The 27,649-nt window shown below is 40.8% G+C and overlaps 3 protein-coding genes across 3 annotated transcripts; 1 reads left to right on the top strand and 2 right to left on the bottom strand.

Annotated features, from left to right (window-relative positions):
• Positions 1–11,108: 11,108 nt before the first annotated feature.
• On the top strand, positions 11,109–16,464 carry LOC306785762 (serine/threonine-protein phosphatase 2A 55 kDa regulatory subunit B delta isoform). The gene is made up of 10 exons (XM_079280215.1): positions 11,109–11,251; positions 11,450–11,524; positions 11,999–12,096; positions 12,312–12,477; positions 12,600–12,712; positions 12,795–12,972; positions 13,099–13,263; positions 13,593–13,762; positions 14,575–14,666; positions 14,816–16,464. The coding sequence occupies exons 1-10, from the start codon at positions 11,245–11,247 to the stop codon at positions 15,093–15,095; spliced, it is 1,344 nt and encodes a 447-aa protein (XP_079136341.1). The 5' UTR covers positions 11,109–11,244; the 3' UTR covers positions 15,096–16,464.
• Positions 16,465–16,545: 81 nt separating this feature from the next.
• Positions 16,546–19,418, bottom strand: bnip4 (BCL2 interacting protein 4). The gene is made up of 6 exons (XM_079279991.1): positions 19,304–19,418; positions 18,854–19,025; positions 18,675–18,735; positions 18,416–18,522; positions 17,858–18,007; positions 16,546–17,077 (listed from the first exon to the last, which is right to left on the bottom strand). The coding sequence occupies exons 1-6, from the start codon at positions 19,344–19,346 to the stop codon at positions 17,035–17,037; spliced, it is 576 nt and encodes a 191-aa protein (XP_079136117.1). The 5' UTR covers positions 19,347–19,418; the 3' UTR covers positions 16,546–17,034.
• Positions 19,419–26,340: 6,922 nt separating this feature from the next.
• Positions 26,341–27,534, bottom strand: LOC306785540 (alpha-2A adrenergic receptor-like; the record flags this gene model as incomplete). Its single annotated transcript, XM_079279959.1, has 1 exon — positions 26,341–27,534. One exon carries the CDS (start codon positions 27,532–27,534, stop codon positions 26,341–26,343), a length of 1,194 nt encoding a protein of 397 aa, XP_079136085.1.
• Between the last annotated feature and the right edge of the window lie 115 nt (positions 27,535–27,649).

Raw genomic sequence — 27,649 nt, forward strand, 5'->3', positions numbered from 1 at the left:
TATCTAGCTGGTGCTGAGGGTTAATAGCTGCTGCCAAAGATAAGTGAATTATAAGCTGTTGCTTTCACCTCTACACAATCTATTGCCAAATTGCCCAGTCACAAAATAAGGGTGTGGATTTTTTTTTGTACTTTTTTTTATTATTTGAAGAGAAATCTAAGTTTCAATTTGTGAAAAAAAAATATCAGGGAAACCTCAAAGGGCCCTTTTAAAAAAAAATGTATCTCTTTTTCTCTAAGATGAAACAAACCGAGACGCATGTTGTAAATGTTTTGTCTGTTCGACCGAGATTGCAAATGTCTTTTTTTGCACAGAACTCACTCTGCTTTTTTTCGCACAGTTTCTAGTCGCTTATTAGAACTTAACCCCTGATTACACGCACCAAGGCGATTTAAATCTGATTATCAAATTAGGGGACTTTGAGACAAATCCTCTTAGATCTGATACTGTTGACTGGAGAAAGAAAATGGATCTCCACACCCGTCACGTAGGTAACGATGCTGTCCTGAAAGGGAGTTTTAAACCGTATTTGACAACAAATGCAGCTGCCCCGCTATTTCAGAAGATATTAGAGGAAAATGAATGCAAATCTGTGTGCAGGAGCCATCTGGACGTGGAGAGAGGGAGTCAGCTGCTCCACACACTGAGGCGCGGAGCCTGAATCCGTCTCAGCTCATTCTGTGGGATCATCTGCGTGGTGGGCTTACACCGTGGAAAATGCGCTCTCCATCATTAGGTGAAATGTTAGCATCAAAATAAAAGAAAGGTTGATCCCCGTTGGCTTTAGCGTTTGCGCGCATGAAAACTTTCACGGGCGTGGAATTAGGGGATCTTAGTCACATTTTCTCATTTCTCACTTAAAAATAAAAAAGCTTGTTTTTTAACAGCACGCTTGGGGTAAGTGGCGCATGACAAGCAGGGAAACAAGTGCAAACTGCTTGCCTGCTGCATCCTGGCCGCATTGAGCCAGCCTGAATGCTCGTTTAAATGACCGGTTGATGACACGGCAGCCTGTTATCTCATTCTTCTATTCAGTGGCCACAGTGAAAGAACCCCTAAAGATTTGTGCCTGGCCATCTATATAAAACTAAACTCCTCTGGACGCGTGGCTCCCAATAAAAATGTACACGGTGACTTCGAAGACCTCCCGTCTCAACGGGACGAGCCTCCGCCGTATTGAGGGTGACGTCTTCTTTTTTTGTGTGAATTTACGGGGCGAGGCCCTCATGATCTCCTTAAATTTGCATGTAAATGGCGACATCAGCCTATACGCGTGCCAGGGGCCAGCGGGCCTCCCAGATGTCAAGGCAAAGTCAATCAGCCGGCCGCTGCCCAGCTGTCCATCGATGCACTTTATTGGGACAACACTTTCATTATGCTCACCTGCATTGTTTCCTGAATTTATTGGCAAAAAAAGGTTGGGGGGGGAAAGAAAATAAATCTTATTAGCACACAACAAACTAATTCGCTCACGGCTTTATCACAGAGGTTGTTTTAAAGTGATCCTTTTGTGGATGAAATATTAATGAAATACGCCTACATTTACGCATCACTCCAAACTCCATATGGAACAAACAGGCAGTCAGCCCACTTATTGTTTACAGCAACTCAACCAGTCTTTATGTTATTCCATTGTTTAGACATATATAATAACATACTATAAATGTCATGTTTTTTTGTGTGTGGTTGAACTTAATAGTGATTTACTATTTCCTTATTTCATTTATTTATTTCGGCTTAGGCCAACGCACAAGAAAATAATTACTGTGAATTCTATAGCTTTTGATATCACTTGTAGCTCTGATTTAAAATATCAACTTGTATACTTGTGCATCGTTTCTCACGAGTGGTGGAAATTAGATTATATTTATAAAAATTTGACTTTTTAACTTAAATAATGAAATGCTTAATACACCATTACAATGACAGCTTCCTTGCAAACTTTGTTTAAAGATGCTATTAACGTTATAGGCCTAATAAATGCGAGATTCGATGTGACATATTCAAATATCATATTCAAATACATTTAGCAGGATATTTTTAATTATAGGGGCAAAACACAAATGGCCAAGAGTGATAAGATCAATCATGTAGGCTATTCGTGGCAAGTATAGCTGATAGACGGACAGCGCCCCTCGTTGGTTACACTTGAGATCATTGTGTCGATATGAGGCAGCTGCGTTCCTCAGTGACAAGATAGCTAAATCTCAACATAGGTTTATCTAACACCCCTCCCCCTCCCTAGACCCCCCGAGCGGCCAAAAAGTGGTTGTTTATTATGTTCAGGACAAATCATCTCAAATAAAAAAGACAGAATTATTCATATATATATGTATATATATATACACACCACAATACAAAATAAATAGATTCAATAAAAAAAATATGTATTGAGCTGAAAGACTGAAGAGAGGAAAGTGCGTTATTCTTTTCCATGCAGTACAATTTCTTGAAATTAAATTTTCACAAAAGCCACATTATTATTATTTTTAATTTTATTATTATTATTATTGTTAGCTCCTATTATTATTATTATTAGTATTATTATTATTAATAGCTACTCGTTTTAGTTGTACACAATCCACGTGTATCTTTTTGATGCGTTTAATGATTGTTTCAAATAAACACAAGCACATTATCTGACACACAGCTTGTGTGACCTCACATTTCGTCACTAACTTCTGTCAGAGTGCTCATGTTAATTGTGTGCAGTGGTGAGTTCTGTCAAGGGCATTGCCCGTGCGCACAATTTGCATTTCCATTCTGCTGTGGAAATGATGAGAGCGTTTCTGCGCGGTTTAGAGCCTCGCGGCGCAGTCTGTGGGCGAATTACATTTAAAGAAGGCGAGAGAAATTAAATAAGAAACCGAGACCACTTCAGGGCTATTAACATCTAAAATATCCCCTGGAAATTTAGACCAAAATACACATGACCAAATATCCAGCATACCTTCGCTCTTATTCAGCCCCGTCTTGATTGTGTCCATCACTGCTTTGTATAGGCCTGTCAAAAAATTCCCTATTTATAAAAAGTTATCACGCAGCCTCACATTTCTCAGTGGCATTGATGGAAGTGAGGCAAATGTGATTATTCAGCTCTAAATCAGAACATATTAACGTATGATATAGGCACCCTCATACTAAACGGACTGTGACACCCTGGTGCAGAATTCTGACTTTAAAGGACATATAAAAATCTCATCAGTAAGTATGATATGGACACATGTTGCATCTGGCAAAGTGGCCTCCAAAACGGGAGGCATCAGCTTTAACCTTGTTTTTCCTCTCCTTTTTTTTATACAGCATGCATGCCTGACCACACAGGCAGCAGCGTTTCCCTGAATACTCAAGAGAACTTTCATTTGCCTGTTGACCCATATGATGGAGCTATTGCCAACTTATAGTGATACTGCCCCAGCTGCAGGAGTCCGATAACTCTCAAGTCACTCACATCAAAATGTGTGTTTTCTACATGTTGCATCAGTGCCTCTAATTTACTCCTACAGGGATTGAGTGCGTCAAATGTGATGGTGATTGGCAAGGTGTCTTGTATATGAGAAATGTGGTACAATTCATTATCCCTCTACAACAGAATTTTGATTTTAGTCAGAGATCCTTATTAATATTGAACTGTGTTACTATTAACAGAAATGTTAATTATGATGTCACGACAGAGAGAGTCAAGGTGAAAGCTGCAATAGCTAAAAATAATCCATGCCAGCTCGAGTACAGTATGCTCCTGCACAGGAGTGTTACTGGCAAGGGACCTTTTTGCTGCAACAAAGAGGTGGAAAAGAGGAAGTAAATGAATTGGAGTACAAGCCAGTTTTTGTCTTTGTTTCATCCACACTTGTCCTGTCCCTATTTTCCAACCTCTCCCTTTTCCTTGCTATTGGAAGTGCTGCAAATTGTATAATGCTGGTCTTTGTTCTACAGAGTCAAGCCACATGAATAGCCGTCCTGAGCACACACAAAAACACACTGACAAACTGATCATCTTAAAAAAGCAACGCCCTGGTGCTCACTTGGCCTACTTTCCACGGCAGCACTGGGACGTGGGAAGAGGAATATAATTCAGGGGAGGGTGTTCTTGTACTCTGGGAAACATTCAGTATAGCAAGTGTGAGGCACATAAACATAGCCTTTGCATTGTCAACCTTAGACCGCATTTGCCCCAGATAACTAGTCCCCGTGTGCTAGACTATTCTCTTTGACTTTGCAATTGAAATCCTGAGGAGATTATGCCAAAGCTAAAAGAGGCAAACTCCAGGGTGGGATTTCAATTGTCAATTCCTGTTGGATTTTATAGCATTATGACATATAGTACACCATCTGTTACGCTTCCTGCGACTAGGTCTACGTCTGCACAGGATCTTATTGACGTGAACATCATTACAACTGAGACCTAAAAGTCTTGAATGGACAGCAATATTCAATCATCAATATTTTTCTTTTACACAGACGACTAAGCACGGGGGTCTCCAGGTTGCAAAACACGAGGGGATATTAGGAAGGTGCAGGAAAGTAACCACTCCTAACTTCAGCTGAACAGACTTGCTGAAGCGCCAGATAATCTGGGGCTTCTATGTACACCGCCTAACCAAATGTCGACATCTGCGAGGGTGTGCATAAAGAAAAGCTCCTCAGAGAAACGGGGGATAATAATCTTAGATCCCCTCACCTTCAGTTTGCCCATAGGGGTTTAAAAGGGAGATGAAGAAATCCTATGTAAACATGCCAAGTCAAATATTCACTTGAAATGTGACATGGAGGCAAAGGCCAACCCTGGTGCATCACTAACGGGGTTCCACACATGAGTTACTTGTGCCCCTGGATGTAAACAATTGATGTATTCAGTCTGTGGTTTGAGCACTGGCTCACTATGCACACTTAGTTTGTTTGAACATCTTTTCATCCACGATTGTACGTTGAGTGCATAGGTGAAGAGCCCAAAGAAGTCAACACAAAGCTTGTACACAATCACAATCTCTGTACTCAATGGCATGAAAGTGACTTTTTCTCTCCTGAGAAACGTACAAAGTTTGAGCATCTGTTCCATCATGTAGTCTTTGTTGAGAAATTAAATATTGAACTGATGTAGTGTAGCATGAATGTTTCACTCACATAGTGATTAGACAGACTGGAGAGGCAAGACATTGCAGCACTTTACACTCTACTTTTAATACACTGCATTTGTTGTTCCTGCCTTGAAGCGTTTTATACACCAGATTACATTGTTGTCGTAGAAAATGGTTATAATCGTAGCTTCAATTAGGCTGAACATGCATGTGGAATTCTAGTGCATACGATCACACGTGCACATTTAAATGCGTTATGAAAATGTGTGCACAGACACATTCATCCACTGAACACAATGAGCATTATGAGTTATTATTATGTAGTCCGGCTGATACTGCACATCAATTTAATTGCAAACCAAAAAAAAAATTGGTTTTATGATTCAATTATCAACTTGGTGGCATCTGTTCTTACACTTTTATGTTATTGTGCAGCATATAGAAGAAATACTGATTTAAATTGGTTTTCTTGTTTGCAGTTAAAATCTGAGGAGAAAGGATTTTCTTACTTCCTTTGCTCCAAATCAACAATTTTCTCAAGGGAGAACCCCCTAATGATGTTTTTTTTTTTTTTTACATTAACATTTCGGATTAGATGAGCAGACCAAGGTAACATGCAAGCAGGAGAAGGAAACGGTATCATCACAGAGATCATAAAATGGTGTCGTGAGTAGTCTTTTGTCCGGGACCATAGGAGAGTTCTGTTGCTAAAGGGAAGGACAAAAGCAGAAGGCGCCACGGGTATAAGGTTCCCCTGAGCAACAATGCTGAAAGTTTCAACTTGCAGCACATGGGTGTAACTTCAACTGGAATACTGTGGATCAAAGACTCACAAACAAAGTGGGTGGAAATGCTGGAGGAGTGTCTGTGCTCAAGTGAAGGACAGGTTCACTGGAGAGAAAGCGGGAGAGAGCATTTATGAAACACAGACCAGGCAATCAAAGCTAATTACTGAGACTGTGTTTCGTGAACTCAGAGGGCAGCATGATTCAATTAAGAAAATTGATGTATATTATGCCTTTTGCTCATTTTGAAAAAAATAACATTACCCTAGTTACAAAAGATGTGGTAAAACAAGCTTATCAGAAATAAATCAAAATCATATTTAAATGATGTCGCTTCACGCGCACTTAATTGAGCAGAGGATACACAGTAGATTTAGAATTGCACCTCAAACATTCATTCCACATGCCTGTCTCCGCTTGTCATCCTGCTTGAGAGGGAGCTAACTATTCAGTTCTGCTTCTTTAAATAAGAAACACAGCCTTGAAATTTGTGGGGCTTAAGGCAACTCATCAGGTTAGATCAGTGCAATGTGGACGTGCAACCTTTACACTGCAGTTGAACCTGCACATACACGTGTTATGAAAGGTCCCTGTGGCACTCTGCTCTTCTGACATGGATTTGAAGACTTGCCACTTTATTAGCTGCTAAGCCCCCAATACTTGTTCTATATAGTGGAGGCCTATGTTATGAGCTGGCTTCTCATTGTCTTGCGTTATTAGAGGAAGAGTCTGCAGCACTCTCTTGTCCCCCCGAGAGAATAGCCTGACTGTTTGAAGGGAAGCTACAAGTGCAATTTAACCCATCGTATTTACAATATGATCTGTTACAAGGACATCATCGCTGCAAGGATTCACATCGAATATATATATCCTCAATGTGATTCTTTTCTGTTTTCATTGATTCAGGAGAGTGTTTTGTTTGATGTTCACTTGAGCCTTTATATTAAAAAAAAACCTCTGAATCTGTCAAGTTAGAGTAGTCGTGGAGATAAAATGAAAACTTAAGCGATCTGCACAACTCCCATTCGGTATTTTCATATCTATTCCACGTGAAACTACGGCAGCCAAAATCAAAACAATGGCTTTGTTCTTAAAGGTCAAAACAGTTAATTGATTAATGCGAGTGGCTACGGAGTTCTTCGTGATATTATCAACATCAGCTCAGGGAAAACAAGCAGTTTGTGATCATCACTTGTGTCAGCAGCATACACTTATCCTCCAAAATGGAAATGATCTGCTGGCATTGAATAATAAGTGCCATAGTGCCATCTAGTGCACAAATTTTCACACTGAAGAATGACGGACCCCGTATGTAAAATTGAAACTGTATCTTACGGTCGTATAGAACCTCACCAACTGATAGGGAAATACCACAAACTAGAGGACAGTGTGCTATTTACAATGATGGAGGTTGAACCATGCTGAATGACCACGCTGAAAATGTCCACTCATGGGGGAAATAAACAAGGAGACAAAGGTTCGTCTTCCAAGCCAGGTCTTTGACAACCCTCAGTTGTGGAAAGCCGCAAGGATAGTTCCTTCACACAATGAGACAATGTTGAAGGCTGTGCATGCAAATTATACTCTGCCATCTAAATTACAAAGACGTACACAGACCTCAAGTCATCGGGCCTCGTATCTCACTCATCGGGCCTCCTGGCTGTTAGGTTGCCAGAGGATGCTATAGAAACAACAGAACAGAAATAATAAGAAAAAAAACACATGAGCCAAAACAAGAGTCTTGAATAATTGATTGTGTTTCTCTTTGCTGTTTGTTTGTGTGTGTGTGTGTGTGTGTGTGTGTGTGTGAGGGAGAGAGAGTTAAGACTGAGGGTCTGGACAGAGCTTATGCCCCTGAGCAGAACAGACACATCCACTGGCCAATGGTTTGTGTTAAAAGCTGTCTGATGGACCAAACGTGGGGGGAAGGGTTTGTTTGTGTGTGCGGGGTGCAAACACATGTGTATGGGTATTTATGTGCGTGCCTCCGAGTGTTAATTCAAACTGAAATAGATGAGGATGGAATCAGTGTTTGATTTGTCAAAACAAACTTGATGAGCTCATGTTAAAATCAGGACTGTTGTCTGCATTCAGTTACATGAAAACAAAATGAAGTTCAGATTTCCAGGAGACAAATGCTTGTTGTTAACTGGCTCAGGAATAGGTGCATTGTAAGATGTTAAAAAGTCAATATACCTTCATTTTGTCTGTGCTGGTAATGAGCCATATTTTCTGGGGAAAATGGCTGCTTCTCCGGAGGCACCATGTCTACTGAATGTGGCCCTGATCCTGGATAAAACAGAAGGCTCACCAATCAATCTCTCCAGGTTGCCCACAGCCAGAGAAAGCAGCTGCACCACATGTTTGCCTTGCGCGATAGCGACAAGTTAACATACGGGCAGCACAGTAACCATCCACAAGCAGCCTCTAGCTGTCTTATAATGAATTCCCACAGGGATGGGGAACTATCAGAGTCAGTGGTGTTACTGGAGGCTCGGAATAAAGTCAACACCTCTCCTTATACCTGATGAAGCTACGGCACGGCAGCACACACACTCTCACACACACACACACACACACACACAGTCACAGCCACAACACTGAACTTGTACTGAAAAATGTGAAAAATCTAAAGTACACAAGAATTAAGTGGTACGGTTTATTAAATCCCAAATTAGGCTTAAATCAATTGTTTCTCCTTCACACTTTGATGGTGAATACAAACAGTAAATTGTGTTTTAATAGGGTACTATGACTCAAGGCAGATATATAAAAAAACGAAGTGTATTATAAGGCACATTTTAGAATATAAGTAAAATTCAGAAACAATTGCTTTAATCATTTCTGAGAATTTAAAAAGATCTGCTTAGTATCCCTAACTCTGACCTGAGCATTATTATAATATACAAACACCACTTTATGCTTTCAAATCAAGTGTTTAATGTGTCCAATAAATAATGTTTGCACAGCCCCAGCAGACAGCTACGCAATATGTTTATCCAGTCAAAGGTAGAAGCTATGAAAGTAAAAATCCCTGCAACCCCATTTGGTGCTGTGTGGAACTACACGGGGCTCCTTGTGAAGAAGTCAATGATGTTTTAGAGGTTCAGGTGGTTCTTAAAATAATGATGATTTTACAAAACACTGGTGAACCATCCATTGTTCATTTAAAGCGAAACATGCCGCATCTACAAACTACAAATGGGATCAATAAGCAAGGAGGTGTTAAATGCTTAATGTTTGAAGACACTACTCAGCAGTTTTTCACAACATTTTAGAGAACATAAAATGTATAATTTACACTGATTACACAAATCAAAATGTGTGAACGTGTTTCATGTCACATTCTTTTCGTCATATTTCTATGCATGCTCTTTCATTTCCTTGCATAGTCTTAGACCATCCAACTTGTACTCATACTGCAGGTACAAGTTGGTCCATCTTTATATGTGTGTGTGCGTGTGCGTGCGTGTGTGTGTGTGTGTGTGTGTGTGTGTGCGTGTGTGCGTGTGTGTGTGTGCCATCCTAACCTCCAGGCCTCTGCTATGCTTGTCCCTAAGGGATGCTGTGTGAGCGATGAGAGGGTTGTGGAGCTTGGGAGATGCCGGGGAGAAGGTTTTGGTGAGATCTGGTCCAGGTCTTTCTGGGTGCATCCCTATTTATTCACTTGCCCCATCCAGGACAATCTGCAAATGTGGCAAACAAACAAAGTTTAAAAGCGCTATGGAGATGGAAAATACAGCACCCTTCTTATTCCCTCCCTTATTTCAGCAGAATTAGTGTTATTAGGATGGTGTGTTTCCATCAACTGGTGTACTAAAAAGAACACAGCTCTGTTTAGTTGATTTTGTCAACTGAAACGTGGCCCAGATATTACATATTCTCACACTTCATCAGCATTTGCCATTTCTTTATTTGTTGGACATTTTATTGTTGCACAATTAGCCCCTATGGGCGTTCCTTCTCCTCCCAATTCTTGACAGCCCCAACCCTTCAGAGAGTGCTGTTTACAGAAAAATAAGCATGAAACTAAAAGTACTTGCTCAAACATCTATTTTTGTGTCTATATTTTGCACCATGATTTTGAGCATATTATGCTCGCGAAAATAGAGGTATAAGGGACATACTTTTTGACGGATTCTGAGCAGAATTGGGTTAAGCAGAGTTTGAAAAGTTTGTTCCCCAATGTAATATGCGCCATTTGAAGGAAACAAAACACAATGATTGATAGCATGCAATGAAAGAGCTGGGTTGACAGTCTGAATCAACCAAAAAATAAATATACATATATCTTTTCCATTTTGAAACTGATGTGGGGGGAAAACATGAAGACAGATAGATATTATGGGTCCACTGTGACACCCTCAATGTAAAACAATAATGGTTTTCAGAATGTCCCTGTAACTATAAGGTATTGAATATACACAGCATCTCTATGGCAGGCCTACGGTTAATATGGTTATAAGCCTACGAGTACAAAAAATTGAAACGCTAAACCTAAAATTACACATTTTACCATTTTAACACGATTTGTGTTTGTTTCGAGTGGACATGTTTAAGGTCAGTGAGGTTTTACAGACCATGTAGTGAAAGACTTGAAGGTTGATGTCTGTGAAATAGGGCCTGAGAAGTACATTCAGTTTGTTACACATAGAGGTGGGTGCAACATACCCAACAAAACTTACCTGGAGTTTCCTCCTCTCCCCACTAGATGTCACCCATTGACCACACAATACGAGCCAGGGTACTTGTAAGGCGTCATACAATTTTGACTTAGGACACACTTCAGATCTAACGTCAACAACGACCAAGCAAATTTAAAAAAAGTATAATAGTATAGTTTGTGAATTAATGTGTATTTGTTTTACTTATATCTACAAGGAATTTAGCGATTAGGGTACTTTTTATGCAAATCACACTCGTGAAACATACCTGGCCAAAGAATAAGACGACAAAACATGCTCATGTTTATTTCATTTAGTTTGCTCCAATTTTATTTCAAATCCCACCATCCCGGTGTGTAAATGTCATTTGTTCCACCCATCACATGACAGCTGAATTGTCTTTGGATGCATGGGCAGGTATCAATATGTCATGAAATAAAGTTCAATGCATAGAGAATAAAGACTGAATGCACATTTAACAATATGATGCTCAGGAGGATGGATGGGGCCAGGATGTGGCATGTGTGCATGACGTCATTTCTCCATGTACTGTGCGCCATTTTGGAAGAAAAAAAATCTCGGATAATTTCCGTGGTCTTGACAGATCTGGATCCGAGTCTTCACACTGATTGTGGATGCTATCTATTTCCCCGAGCAAGCCGCATTGGTTGATTAGGTTTTTGAAACCGTGTACAGCAAGAGCTGCTACATGAAGCAATGGCGGGTAAGCTACTGTTGAAGTAGGAGGAGAAGGATCCACCTCACTCGGTGTGTGTGATGGCCTGAATCTGCAAGTTAGCTAGCCAACGTTAGCACTGGCAAGCTAAGTTGCTAGTTGTCAAAACTGTGTCACTGTCAGGTCATTTTATCCTCCAGACGAAACACGAACCAGATGCAAACTAACGACGTGTTCTTTTCACAGGAGTTGCAGGTGGAAATGATTTTCAGTGGTGTTTCTCTCAAGTGAAAGGAGCGATAGATGAAGATGTTGCGGAAGGTATGTGGCTAACGTTAGCTTGGCGGCTAGGCTAAAACGATGGGCAGCTAGCTAGATGGTCTGATGATGATGCTTCACGTGAGATGCACGATAGCTAAGATGGTCGCGAGTGTTTCAATGTAAGGCCGCTGCGGTGATTGGTGTGGGTCTGTTTGTGGATCGGTTGCACGGAAAGCCCCTTTTCCTCTGCAAATTACTGTATGTCGCTAGCTAGCTGTATGCTAGGTGGTGGCTAAGCCATTAAAGGGGAGCGACCGTGTCCATGACGTCAATGTACTGCGTCCATAAATTGTCGAGTGACATCATTCTTGTTTTCATTCATTCATACATGAGTGGGCGGACACGTTTTTGGCTGTCAGTGTACCCGATGTTTTATTTTAATAAAATGTCTATAATCACCAGATTGAGTCTGCAGTCTAACACAGTTCTAGCTCTCTGTAAGTGGGATTCACTCTGATTTGTGTCCTTTTTCAGCTGACATAATCTCAACAGTTGAGTTCAACTATTCTGGAGAATTGCTTGCAACTGGAGATAAAGGAGGCAGAGTAGTGATATTTCAACATGAACAGGAGGTAAGATTCACGCGGAGTGTCAAAATGAGTATCTTCATCAACAATAATATGTCAAAAGTTATTTGCTGGACTGTGTTGCAGTGATAAAGTGTGTGTGTGTATATATGTGTGTATATATATGTGTGTGTGTGTGTGTGTGTATATATATATATATATATATATATATATATATACATACATACCTGGTGACTCATGTTTGCCATATTTGTTTTCAGTCTAAGAATCGTCCACATCTGCGCGGGGAGTACAACGTCTATAGCACTTTTCAGAGTCACGAGCCAGAATTTGACTATTTGAAAAGTTTAGAAATTGAGGAAAAAATTAATAAAATAAGATGGCTACCCCAACAAAATGCTGCTCACTTTCTACTTTCGACAAATGGTAAGGGTTTACTTTCTACCTGGTTTGACTGTTTGGTGCTAGAATTATGACGCTGTGACTTAACTTGATCAATATCAGATCACCTCTAGACTTTTTACAACTCTCTTTCCTGTTTTTGTCAGATAAAACTATCAAATTGTGGAAAATAAGTGAACGAGATAAAAGAGCAGAAGGTTACAACCTGAAAGATGAAGATGGACGACTCCGAGACCCCTTTAGAATCACCTCTTTACGGGTATGTTTAGTCATGCGTGAGTCTCTCTTTTTTTAAATTTTTTGTTTAAAATCTTGTCTGAAAATGCATGTTGTATTTTCAGGTACCAGTACTGATGCCAATGGATCTCATGGTAGAAGCAAGCCCACGGAGGATCTTTGCAAATGCGCACACCTATCACATTAATTCCATTTCTGTAAATAGTGACCATGAAACGTACCTCTCCGCAGATGACCTAAGAATAAATCTATGGCACTTGGAAATCACAGACAGAAGTTTTAGTATCCTTTTTTTCCTTTACCAGAAGACAGATGGTGTATATATATATACGACGTATAGGCCAATGATCTCTGCATTGTACCTTAATGACACATAAGACTGCTAGTTCCTTAACACTGTGTTCCCAGATATTGTAGACATCAAGCCCGCCAACATGGAGGAACTGACGGAAGTAATCACAGCTGCTGAGTGCCATCCACTCCAATGCAATGTATTTGTGTACAGCAGTAGCAAAGGCACCATCCGCCTGTGTGACATGCGAGCAGCGGCGCTCTGCGATAGGCACTCGAAGTGTAAGTGGTGACGTGAAGTCAATTCATTAGTCTATCAGTGGGGAAATGAATTGATACAAATGTTGATAACTCATCAAGTCATTTATGGAAAATGAGTGGACCGTTAGTAACACTTCATCTGATACGTAGATTTACTGCTTTCTCTATTTTGTTGAGTTTAAATAGATAACGTTTTGGGACTTTGATTGGACAGAAACGTTTGACGGTTTTAGTCATTTTTAAATCTGGTAAACAAGTGATTGACACGTTCCAGACTGTATATGATTTTGTTTCGAGATGTTACGAAGGCGAGCTGGGAATGATTTTCGCGCTGTTAATCTTCATTACAGTCTTTGAGGAGCCAGAGGATCCGAGCAGCCGGTCTTTTTTCTCTGAGATCATCTCCTCCATCTCGGACGTGAAGTTCAGTCACAGCGGACGCTATATGATGACACGTGACTACCTCTCCGTCAAAGTTTGGGACCTCAACATGGAGAACAGGCCAGTGGAGACGTATCAGGTGAATAAACATACTTATCTTCAAATATAGCATTAATCCTCCGTGAGAACAAAGTAAGCCCCACCGTGTTGTAAATAGGGATGCACTGATTTGACTTTTTCAGTCCTAACACCCGGGTTTGGTCATCGGCCGATACTGAGAACCGATCACAAACTAGTGTGTAGTTGATAAGCTGTCGGCCTCGCTGTGTGCAAGAGGCTGGGATCAGTCTTTTGTTTGTAAGGCAACATCAGGCGTGACTTAAACATTGCGTTTGTAAACAGAATTATAGATGAACTGAAGTTATTTATTAAAATAATGATGTCTGATACCCGATCCAGCTATCTGAGTCTGTATCGGACCGATATCAGATATCAGTATCGGTGCGTAAAAATAATCTTTGATTGAAGTGAAAGCTTAAATCCAGCCTCACATCAGACATTTCTTACATAGACTGAGAACGCATTAGGCCTCAAACAGTGTCATAACGCTTTGCACCGTGGTCGGATCAGCGTCATGTCTTTGGGTTGTCCGTCCATACGTCTGTCTGTTCGTACGTCCGTCCTGTCCATTCTAAGATAAAATGATGAGATTTTGGACAGACAATGATGTAAAGTGGAACTTGACTGGTTCACAGGTGTCTGGTTAGCCAAGCAATCTGAGGGCAGTTCTGTTAGAAATAAAGCTACGAGTAGAACCTTTCGCTGATCGAAAAAGTGCAATACTCCAAGTCTGGTCGCTGTATGAGTCCTTTTTACACTCTGGTATATCCATAGCGAGGAGGAGGTGAGGCTCCAGTGAATATTTACGTTGAGTAATGTGTTTTGTTTCAGGTCCATGAATACCTTCGCAGTAAACTGTGCTCCTTGTATGAAAACGACTGCATCTTTGACAAGTTTGAGTGCTGCTGGAATGGCAGTGACAGGTACGTGTCCTTGCTCTTGCATAGGAAAGCAGATTCTTTTGTAGTATGTTCTATTGTTTTGTGTTCCTGAAATATCAAATTGGCTTTTTCTAGTTCATTTCGACAAATATATATATATATATATATATTTTATTCTCTCTCCTCAACAGTGCCATCATGACCGGCTCCTACAACAACTTCTTCCGAATGTTTGACCGCAACACTAGGCGGGACATCACACTGGAGGCGTCCCGGGAGAGCAGCAAACCTCGGGCTACGCTCAAACCGCGCAAAGTGTCCACTGGTGGCAAGAGGAAGAAGGACGAGATCAGCGTGGACAGCCTGGACTTCAACAAGAAGATCCTCCACACTGCCTGGCACCCCAAAGATAACGTGATAGCTGTGGCAGCCACCAACAACTTGTACATTTTCCAGGACAAAATCAACTAGAAGATTTGGGGCTCCAGAGGATAGGGCTTTTACCGTACCTGTGTAGTTAAGCCTACTACTTGTCTATCTGTATGAGAAGAAACAGCCTCGTTGTCCTCCTGGTGAAGAATTCGAAAGCACGTGTCTACTTTTTTTTTTTTGCCACAGGAGGTTGATCCATAGGCCTGTTTTATTTTCAGTCTGAGCTTAGGTTGTTTTTGCCTTTGGCACCAGGGCAATCAACATGCCCCTCCCCCCCTGACCCAGAAAGCCCAATTCGGGTCTAATTGACGGAATGGCTCTCCCTCGAGGTCAAACTCTTGAACGTTGGTGTTTGTGTTGACATTTTAAGCCTTCATTTCATGATTTCACGACAGAACTATCGGAAAGCCCTTAAAATGACATCTTGTCAAAGTTGTAACATCATCTCAAAGATTTTTTGGGCGCTCTGAAGCACGGATTAATGGCCAATAAGCCTAACTGTATCATGTATTCAGGCCAAACCACTGGTGGAAGTGGCCGTGAATTTGGAAAGTGGACTTGTTTCTTTTCTTCCCCCTTCCTCCTCTTACTTTACCCCCCCCCGTCAATAAGGTGACATAATTTCACTGACTGTATCTACTCAAGTACACCTTGTCGTCCACATAATAAAAGAAACTAAAACTACAGATGTGTTTTTAAATTTAGAAGTATGTATTAAAACATGTTTATTGCTTTGCATGTTTTTATGTTGTAGAGAGGTGGAAACATGTCCAGTCACACCACTGTCTTTGAGCAGATCTCAAGCAAACTTGTTATGGAAATACTCTTTGGGGCGACCGGTTTCTGAACTACTGTTGGAGACAACTGATAATGTGTTTGTGTTTTTTGACCATGTGTTAGGATGCAGGCTGGAAACTACATGGCACATGGTGGGGCCCGGGACACAGGGAATCTGCAGCCTTAATACCTACTTTCATCAGTGACAGCTACAAGTTATGTCCCCAAACGTTTTACAGACCTCATGTGCATTATTTGTAAATCCTATTTTATAGAGTTACGTCCTCGTACACTGCTGCTATATGTGGCTGTCTACGAAAACACAAAGGAGAATTGCACACCATACAGTTTGTGATAGAGTGCCTCCTAATCATGTAATAGTAGGGAATTCAGACAGGCCTCATACATGTGCCCTTATTGATTAACTAGGGATGTCACCCAAATTTGAACCACGTGTTTTAAAATGTGGATGTTATCGCCGTAGTTGTGAATGCAGAGATGAAGGTTGACTACACAACATATACTGATGACAAAACAAACACATAATGCATTGTCTTTGTCCATTGATTCCTAACATGGTGGCAATGTATTCACTTGTTTATTATTTTGACCAAAGTTAAATAAAATTTTAATTGTGTTCAACTGCATGTGGTTCTTTCCCTGTTTCTACATGTTAACTGGTTTATAAATCCATCAGGGTCGTACGTGCATTTCCAGCTTTTATTTTGTGTAGGATGAACAACATGGACCATATCAGTGGCTAATAATGCTTTCTTATCACAATTTACAGCTGCACAACAATTTAGCAATCTAATAAGAACAAATCAATGTAAATTACAAGTCAAAACACTTTCCTTTCTTCAAAGCTGATTCAGAAGAAAAATGTATATATCATTTTAAATCAAAAGTGATCTCTCACTGCAAAACAAAAAAAGGCAATGGCGTACATTAAAGTTCCCCAACGTGCAGATTTAAGGAGCAGGAAGCAGCAGAACAGTCATCTCCAGGCCAGCAGGACTACAGCTAGGAGCAGAGGATTGGTCACTGTTGTGTTCAGGAGTAAACACCACGAAACAGCAATGACAGATCCTTAACTCAATCAAATTGGACCGTTTCACATGGCCACGTCTCCCCTCAGACATCAGAAGGTTCCATTTTAAGGCATGCTTAGCTGGTCACATCAAGGTGTCCACCGTCCTACTCAGGAGGTGTTGTGGGAGGTTAGACGCTTCCCAATATATATTCTGAAAGAAGAGAGAAACATGTAATATGTGATGGTGCTGAGAACAAAAGAAATCTCAGAAAAAAACGACATTCTGAAATACATATAACCACACTGAAGCTGGGATTTGATGCCTCTATCACCGCAAGTTTGTCACTCGAAAAAATACCTGTGCCATTTTTATTTTGTTTTGATGCATACCAGCAGTTTACTTTTACCGTTTGCCCACTAAATCTGAGACACTGAACATGAGGAAACCTTATAGGTTGCCATTGGATATTTAGGTTTTAAAACAGCTGTATTTTGCTGTGGTAAAATGTTCTATTCTATATGTTCACAGAGGTAAGACCAATGTCTATGAATGTCATAATTGAGACGTAAATAAAAACAGTTGTTTCACCACCAAACATCTAAACACAGGACTGGGATCTATCACTCTCAAATTGATGGACAGGCCATTTAATGCAGAGACTAATATTAGAAAACCACTCAATTATTCATGCTGTGTTGGTGCTGTTAAAGATCTTTTTGCATCAGCAGTGTTTATAAACAGCAGAAGAACATTTCAATTTTTTTTCATGTATGATTATCTAAAGAAATACCAAATACATTTTTGATCTGTATCTCAAATTATTCCATTATTTATATGAAGATAATCAATTGAATCTGGTCAAAAATCTGGGCTTTAAACATTATTCTAAGGATCCGTCAGCAATTTCCTCTAAAGGTTCTCATTGAATGTTTTTATTTATTTTTGAGATACTGTAATTGCCAGAGTTAAAGATTAAATGATGTTGCTTACCCAAGGCCAATGGCAATTATGTGAGAAATGATTAATGAAGGAAGGAAAAGCTTCAGAAAGTCAGCAGAGAGAACGCCTCCCTTCTTCATGACGCTGGTGTTCCGAATGCTGAGAGAGGCCGAGCGCTTAGGGTGCTTCAGCAGGAACTCCCTACGGAGAAGCACATTAATTTTTCACTGTTTTGAATATGAGTGTCAGTCTAATGTCAGCCAGCGCACACACAGACATCTTTTTTTCATTCTTACAATTACAAATCACGGGGTAAAGTAAATATACATTCAGGCTAATATGTGTAAAGGATTAGTACAATAGAGTTAACAATGTCCTACTGTTAGCACCACCATCCCTGTAATGACTATACTCTGTAATGATTCATCACTATATTGGTATTGATTACATGTGCAGCCAAAGACATTCAAGTGGGTCATAGTCATCAGCTATTTTTGACACATTTTTGTCTTAAATCTTGGAATAATTATGTTGACTAAGATAGCACCACTGAATCACAGAACATCCTACGTAATACTGAGAGATACCCAATGAGTGGTGGCTACATACTTTGGTGGATTGTTCTCAGGGCGACTAGACCAGTCCCAGATCCAGTCAGCATTTGTCTTCATCATGTTCTCTACTTCCCGTCTTCTTTCTTGGAAGTCTTCATCTGACTAAAAACACAAATTGTGGATATTCAAGCAACAATTTGGCCACCACTAGTATTTGAAAACAAACATCTTAGGAAGAACTCCATAAAACTACACTCAATGAATTAGACTTGGATAATAGATGATGACACTGTTCAATGGTGCTAACACTATACCTGTGAGCTGTTGGCCTCTGAGCCTCGCAACAGAAGAAGGGGGGTGAGGGCTCTAAGTGGGCTGTTGTGAGGAAGACAACACACACTGTGGTCATTTAAGACACATGTATGAGCTGCAGCCTATTACACAACATAGAAAGAAAAACACAGACAGCGCTTCCTCTTTCCCCCCCACAAACCTGTTGCACTGAGAGCTTCCTTTGGAGCTGTTTCTGCCCGACTCGTGCTGCGCATCCAGCAGCATTTTCTCCACGTCATCCTCCAGGACGGACGTGGGGATTTGCTCCTGGCTTCCGTGATGACGAGTACTCTGAGAGCCATTGCCACTGAAATGCAGCTCAACCCAGGAACCTGAAATAAAATACATCGTCTCAATGCGATAGGTATATCAGTAGGGTAGGGGTACAATAGCAAACAGACGTGGCTTGAAGGCGCTTTGATTTTGCAACATTGCAGATGAGCCTTCACTATAACTAGGTCACTGGGTCTAGATCGATATAATAACGTTAAGCAGGCATAGACACGTCGACTGTTACGTAAGTAAGTGTGATCTAACGTCACCTTGTGTTTTCTTAACGATGTCTATCGGTAGTTTAAACACTGATGAGCCACGAGCTGTTGTCGTTTACCTTGCAAACTCTCATCCGACGCGATGTCCTTTTGGATCGACATGGTGCGTTTGTGTAATCTTGCGGGTCCACCCGTTAACGCGCAGTTAGAGGCCTAAATGAAAGCGTGGTGGCGAAATCTCTGTCAACAGCTGGAGCTCCAACCCACCACAATAACAATGACGCAATATTGTGTTTTTCTACAATGTGATTGGTTCGCACAGCACGAGAGCGAGAGAGAGAGAGAGAGAGAGAGAGAGAGAGAGAGAGAGAGAGACGCGCGTGCCCGGACACGCTTCCTCAATTTGTCTCTATGCCTCTGCCCTGTATTGATCAGTGTCCAAGAGTCCCTATATCCTTCTGTGATTACATGTATACATGTAAGCATATTCTGTTTTAGAGTTTGTTTGCGCCCTGACATCAGGAGCACAGAAGGATATTCACCAAGAAAATAAGCCTCCACTGATGGACTGGCTGTTTGCTACCATGGAAATGAGCATGACTCATTATTCTTGCAAAATTTAATTATTTCTAAAATTGAGGGGGCTTTTTTATTGTCGTTCCTGGCAGACCATGTCTAAATGGAATATATTGAGTTTACCAGATCACTTCAAAACAGAGATAACTTACTTGGTTAACCACGAAAGAAAGCCTCAAAATACAAATTATGTTAGAAATCACGTGATTTTCATAAACAAAGCCCGTATTCTAATAAGTCTCTTGAGGGTATATTATTTCCAGCTCTGTTTAATGTTGTACAACATATGAAAAAATGTCAGTGATGTGGATTCAATCAACAGTACATACATCTATGTTGCTCAATGACAACTAAATAAACATTTATGGAAACATACGCGACAAATAATTTATCACAGGTAATATCTCAAATAATAAAATATTTTGTTGGCGTAAGTTGTTTAGATTTTCATGTCGTGCTGTCAGAATTTATGATGGATGCAATATTGGCTGTAATTGTGTTAAGTGTTATGAATGTTGGGTTCCGCTTCACATCCCAGCTCTCATTACAAACATTCTCTCACCAGATGGCGTATGAACCAGAATGGATGCATTTACAGTGTTATATCTCTCCACTGAGCTATTTGCCATTTCATGTGTGCCACATGGCTTTAAGCTTTATTTAGAGTTCAACACATAATCTGATGAATGATATAGTTATTAAATAACAACAAAAACAGGACAAACGTACTTTGCCCTATTTCTGTACTCACACCAGCAATAGCATTAGTTAGAGTTTTTAGAAGAAAAAACTCAAAGCGGTATCTGTCCAAATTAAGAAGAAAGACACACACACACACACACACACACACACACACACACGAAATAATACTGCCCAAAACCCCAAGGAAGGAAGTCCCCCCCCCCCTTAAGGCCATTAAATTAAACCAGAAATTACCATCTGGAAGTCCCCGATAACCAAAGATAATCTACCATTATCAGATTTAATGTCTTAGAGCACAAGAAAGGGACATCCTGTCTCGCCTCAGCAAGACAGAGGAAGAATGAATGAAGTGAAACTCAAAAGGTATGACATCTAGCACGGGTACCATAGCATGCCATTGCCAGGATGAAGAGGTCAGCAATCATTGTACAATATTACACAAGAACAAACTAAAACTACAGAAATATATACACAACAATAATGTAACAGGTGGCTTTATATAAATGAAATATGTGAATATGTACAGAATGTATGTATTCATATGAGTTTACAGTCATTTAACAGATGTTAACTGTTGATCGGAGAGACGTTGTTTTGGTGTACAGCGCTCTGTAGCGCCTAAAAGAGGGGACAAGTTGGAACAGGTTGTGTCCAGAGTGCTGATGCTCCCAGTCTCCGGACTCAGATGTATTAGTCCTGAATGGAAGGCAGGCCGGCACCCGACAATTCTGATCGTCTGTTATAGACTTTTCCTGTCCTGTTTGGTGGCTCCTGAGGCAGGTTGGACTTCCTGAGCTTCCTGAGCCTTTTTGCTGATATAACATGGTGTGCAAATTCATGGCTGGCATGAAAAATAGCAGCCATATATACTTTCACCAGCTGCAACTGCTGAAAACTGTATTTAACGGTAAGCTGTACAAGACAAAAAGAGGTGCAAGATATTTAAATAGCTGAAAATACAATAGATACAATATTACATACAGTCAACTGCCTAGAATCTGAAACTCAATGCAAATGAATCAAGTCCAAATTCAGTGCTTTAATTCGTTTTAAAGGGATATTTACATGTTTTGTATATGTTCTCTTTATTCATCAATGGAGATCGAACACTTCTTTCTCACGTACCGTTAGTGGTGTAAGGAGATATGTCACTTCCGGTTGCCATTTTTTAAGCAACTTGGGAAAACGAACTTAGTTTGCAGGTTAACATTAAAGCTAAATGTCCATATAAAGTGCACCGATTTTACGTGTTCCAATGGATTGTCTCTTTGGGGAATTTGGAAATGTGTTAAAAAAGCCGGTAAGTGTCGCTAAACCACCTGTGCATTTTACTTCTAACTTGTGCACAAACAAATGTGAGCACACCGTAGCTGTTAATCAACTCAAACATCTTGGTGTAAAAACTAGCTAGCTAGATTAGCTAACTGTTAGCTTCACAGTTCAGTTGTTTCTAGCAACATCTTAAACAAAACGTACTGCATAAAATATGTTTAAACATTTCTGATGTTTACCTTTTCAGGGTTTGAACAGATCTACATTGCACTTTCTGCATTTCTAAGGAAAGGGAACCATGTCGATATACATCGCCCGGAAGTGACCACACGAGGCGCCACCTGCTGACAGTAGCGGTAACTGCGACCACACGCTCCTCTGAATCCACTAAATCAACTGGCATTACTAAAATATGTAGTAGTAGTAGGCTCATCATACATATGTGAAATAGAAGGAATCATTTAATATTTAGACATATTATAAACGCTGCTCTTCAGAATTGTAATTGTGCCAAAGTGGAGCCACTCAAATATCCACTCCTGCTTTAAAAAGCTGTTAGATACCCGTGATACCCCAACAGCAATAATCTGTCCCCAAAGGTGAAACTAAACTAAACTAAACCCACACAATTCAATTGAATTGAGCATGATATTTAAGCCTGAGCACAATCAAAAACATGTAAAAAAGTCAATGTATTCTCTTGCTTAATTTGCTTTTTATTCATGTTGGTTAGTTTTAAGAATGTAGCCATACACAATTGATTAAGTTTGTCTTTTAATCTTTTATTTACAAACATGTGGTATATTATCTTGCCTGGGAAATTGATGTTATCTGCAAATATGCAGAAAATAGTTTGCAGCCGTGACTGACACCCTTAGAAATCTTTGTTTCTGCGAGTAATAATCTCAGATATTGATTCCACTCCATCTGCATGATGTGGTCATGTCCTGTTTTCATTTCAAACAGTAATCATGTCTTATGACTGATGATTAATCCTCGGCAGTAGTCGGTATAGGCTTGCCTTGTTGCCTGAGAGGTAAAACAGACAATGTTGACACCCTTGAAGTGGTTGACAGTGTTACAGCTTGCGCTGTCTGTGAGTAGGTGTTTGTTAACTGACAGCATACTGATGGATGAGTTCTTGTCCACAACAGCTGGCTGGTGAGGACAGATAAAGTACAATCGCAGTAAACTTTATCAGGAGTTGGTGTTTACTCTGTGTGTGTGTGTGTGTGTGTGTGTGTGTGTGTGTGTGTGTGTGGCCGATATCATCGTCCTGGGCGGGGGTGCTGTGCAGAATCTTGTGCATGAGGAGGAGAGTGGGCCAGACTGGAATTGGATACGATCGATAGCACAGACAGGACAAGATGGCTAAGGAAGACTTATGGTGTCCGGAGCAGGAGATTTGCCAGTGCTTAATGTGGTATCAATGAAGAGTCGCTGCAGAGCATATAAAGCATTGCTGTGGAGGGTGCATGGAGCTTCACAGGGGCACAGTATTTCTACTTTTGAGGGTGATTAGCAAGAAGAATCAGTGTTTTCAGTCATTGTCTCTCAAGACAAATTAGTAAAACCCATTTTTAACGGCTCGGCCTTTAACTTTTTCATCCCATTGCCCCCTCTTTTCTTCTCTCTCTCACCCACACACACACATGTACCCAAAGGGCACTTGTTGTTACTGAAATGTCGGAGAAATTTTAGTTTTCTGTTAAAATATAAACCTTGGAAATAGTTTTTCATTGGCTCAAAATGAAAAGATAATTTGTGTTGTATGTGGAAACAGGAAAAGGTCAAATATGATTCAACGAAAGCATGAATGAGTAAAGAGTATATTGGCTGTCCACAAAGAATGAACTTCTGTTTGTTGATACATCTGATATATTTGGTGAATTCCACATCATCCCACTGCGCTTTGGCTCTCTCAACTCCCAGCGAGGTCCTCGTTCCCCCGGGGTCTTCTCGAGCCCCTTCCAGACGAGCATGTGCTAACAAAATGTAAGCTGCAGCTAACTTTGTATATCCTAAATACTCGTAACAAGAATCCCTTTCTTCAGGACTGGAAAAGCTAAATTCAGAAAATACCAATACTTTATAATCTGCATACTTGGACAACTAGAAATATTGTAATCAAATACTTTAACCACATTCAAAAACTATGGGTTACAACAAGACTATTTCTGTTGAGTGAAATGTGCAATGTAGATGCAATGGTGGAGCAGAGTAAGTAACAGGGATCGCATGAGGCAAATTAAACAGGATCTTTCTGCTGCTTACATCCCTCACAACATTATTAGATTATCTCACATCCTTATCAATTCAGGAGGGAGGAAGTAATGTATGCCCCAGTGTGCACGATGCATGGTGCTCAATGCATAATGAATGACCTAACATTCAATTAAAAACACTCTATTCATCACGAGCGATGGTTTAACGTTGTTCGGATGGTCTTGATGCCTCTGTCTGATGTCTGGGATGCTGTCGGTCCTCTTCGGTCTCTAATCCGCCAGCCTGTTTAAGATACACGACTAGCAGCTTTAAGAAGCACCGATTGAGCTGAGGGCGGGAGGAATACGGACGAAGTACAAGAAAAGAAATGGAGAAGACTGACTGGGGAGCTGTGTGAAAGTTGTGGGAACGCCTGCCAGAAGCCGCCTCTAAAGCATAGTTTTATAATCCCCGGTGTCACGAGCATGAATTGTGATGTTCTGAAGTGGCCTTTAGAGGGTCAATAAATAATTCTGGGCAGACGGCGAGAGTGGACGTGTGTGACGCTGGGAATAGTAACAGTGACCAACTGTTTACAGTTAGTAAGCAGCCATCATTTATAGAGATGTGAGTGAGGCGTAGAAGACTGATCACGAGATACTGCCGTGTCATCTCTGAGGAGTCCATTGTTTCAAGTGCTGTCGTGGTTATTTTGGCATTTAATCTCTATTGCTTGGCGAGTGCGAGCCTTAAACTTTGACTGTATGCGTCCTGCTGCTCAAGCACAACGACAGACTTTATTATAGTTGTCATTTTAATTCAAGGTTGCACTTAAATTTTCACAGACACATTAATCAGGGCCAAGAAAAAAATATTCTGAGGACTGTTTTGCAAATATTTTAAGGTACACTATAATGTGGATTGCTACGTATTAATATATAAACAGCTACTTCTGTTAGAAGTATAATAATTAGTGAGTTTATTTAAGTGCTGCTATGGCAGAGCTTTCCCGCCGTCCAGTGTAAACATAATGACACCAAAGCCTCATATTGATTGAACAACGTTGCCAAAACAGCTTTATCTTGCATTGCTTGTCATTGCCCAAAAAGAAAGCCTCAAATGCCAATGTTTTCTAATATTTCCCATGTCAGATCATTCGTGGGAACTTTAGCAGCAGTACAGTAGGTCTTTGGTTTACCATTTGTGGTAAGTAAGATATGTTGTATTTTAAGACTCGCAGACGTGGTTGAACCCAAACATTTGTACCACAGGAATCTCAAAACACCCGATTCCCAGAGAGCAAGTCATGGGAATCACTGTGTCATTTACTGTATGTACACGAGAGGTGATTGGTAGAAGTGTTTGCTAAGTTAAAGCCCTTATGGATGCTCCATTTACACAATTTCCGGTTCACACACTGATAGGAGTCCGAAAGCCTATTTGTTGAAGAAAAGTTGATATAAAAAAAATGCCAAAGTGCTGTTAACAGCGTGCTAAAAAAGCAGAAGAGATGAAGAATGCTGATATCGGACCACGTACAGGAGAACACCACACGCCTAAGCTTGTGCGGCTGTTGATTAACCTCACAGTGTAATTTACAGCAGCCACTCATATCTCTATTGCTGAATGTTTTTTTGTTTGACTCCAGGGGATGATTTAATGATTTCCTGATATGAAGGCCTATAATTCATGATAAACTCCATTTCGATATTGTTGTGCCACTTGTACCTCCTAGGCGTAATCTTCTTGTCCTATAATTGTCACGTTCTCGTGCTTGTTATGAGTGAAGGAGATTGTTGGTAATATGGGGGATAATATCTTTTCGGGTACAATCTGCTTTCAGGTGCTCTTGCTATTGTTTGTACTATTGTACAAAGATGAATCAATTTTTTTTAAATTTGGCAATACTGTAGCATTCACAATCATCTACTTCTCTAAATCTGTCTTTCCTTTCATTGTTCTGTCCAATTATCGAGAGAGAGGTATACTTTCCAAATAATAGGCATCATTTTGGCTTTAATACGATGAGTACCCAAATCACGAGAGATGATATCTGGTAGTTGACTGATACATATAAGTGCTGTTACATTTTCGACACGTATGTATTTGTATCATCCATGTTGTCACAAATGTGCAATGTAAACTCACTGGTTGTCACAGTGCAATATTGGCTGTAAAACAAATTGGCTGCACATTAAATCGCTGTTGCATGATTTAATGTTACAAACGTACTGATGTGGAAGCACACTAAATGTTAAAACACGAAAGCAAAACATGCTACATGTCACATTTTTCAAATATTCTATAAATACCTTTTCAATGTTATATTTACACTGCTGATAGGAGCCTTAATAGAGATGGGCGAAACGCTGTTTTTGAAATGTATACATTCAAATCTTATTCATAAACCTCTTCTGTCCCTTTTACAAAGGATCTTTTTAAAAGACCTCCTGAAGTCGTTATTGAATATCGTGTATATTACAGGATTCAGGGAGCTGTTGCAGTAACCGAACCAGAAGAACATCTTGAACAATGTCTCCGGGACGCAGCAGGTGTCACACACAGCGGTGAGCGTGTATGTGAAGAAAAAGGGGAACCAGCAAAGAACAAACACTCCCATGACCACAGCCAGAACAAATGTGAAGCGCCTCTCTCTGTACTGCCTTCCTCTCCACTTGCTCACTCTCACACAGGGCTGTGGAGAGGGTTCTCCGGGCTTCTCCTGAGCCACTTTGGTTGTTCGTAAAGCCCTCTTCTTCTTCAGGGAACAAAGGACGGTTTCATTCCCATCGGACGAGGAGGGCTCTTCCTCCACGTCTAGCCCATTGATCTCTCCACCGCCCGCCTCTCCCGCCTCCCTCCCTTCTACGTCTTCTCCTTCCAGAGGGTCTAAGCCACACTTCTTGTCTTCTGGATTGCGGCATTCTCTCTGCCTTTCACCTGGCTGGGCTCTTGTTCTTTTCTTGGCAATCTGGTATATTCGAAGGTACACCATAATCATGATGACGCAGGGTGCAAAGAAAGAGGCAGTGCTGGAGAAGATGATGTACCATTTCTCCTCATTGATTTTACATTTCGGGCTGTCTTCTTTACCCTCGTCCTTCTTCATCGTGATGAGCGGAGGGAATGAAATGATTGCCGCCAGAACCCAAACTATGAAGACTGTGCATTTAATCCTGCGCGGCGTCCTCCTCAGGTTGTACTCGATCGCTTGAGAGACGGACCAGTATCGGTCCAGGCTGATGGCGCACAGGTGAACGATGGATGAGGTGCAGAAGAGCACATCCAAAGCCAGGTAGATCTCGCACCACACTTTACCAAAGTACCAGGAACCCGTCAGTTCATTGGCTAAAGAGAACGGCATCACTAAGGTGGCGACCAGGATGTCCGCGCATGCCAAAGAGACTAAAAACAAGTTCTGAGGTGCTCTCAGGGCTCGGCTTGTGATCACAGCGATAACTACCATTACATTTCCAAACACAGTTAGCAGGATGAGGAAACCCACGAGGATCGTTAAAGGCACAGAGGTCTGCACGGTATAAAGGTGGCTGCCAGGCAAGGTCTCATTTCCGCTGGTGAAGTTAAGACAACCCATCAGAGTGAGTTGCGGTGTCGATGATTGCGTCCGACCAGCGCTCTTTTCGTAGGTTTGGAAGCTGTGCTCGCCAGCAGTCTATTAATTTCACCCATTCAGGAACACAGCATGAGAG

The sequence above is a fragment of the Melanostigma gelatinosum genome (genome assembly GCF_949748355.1).
Source record: "Melanostigma gelatinosum genome assembly, chromosome: 12".
NCBI classification, from domain to species: Eukaryota; Metazoa; Chordata; class Actinopteri; order Perciformes; family Zoarcidae; genus Melanostigma; species Melanostigma gelatinosum.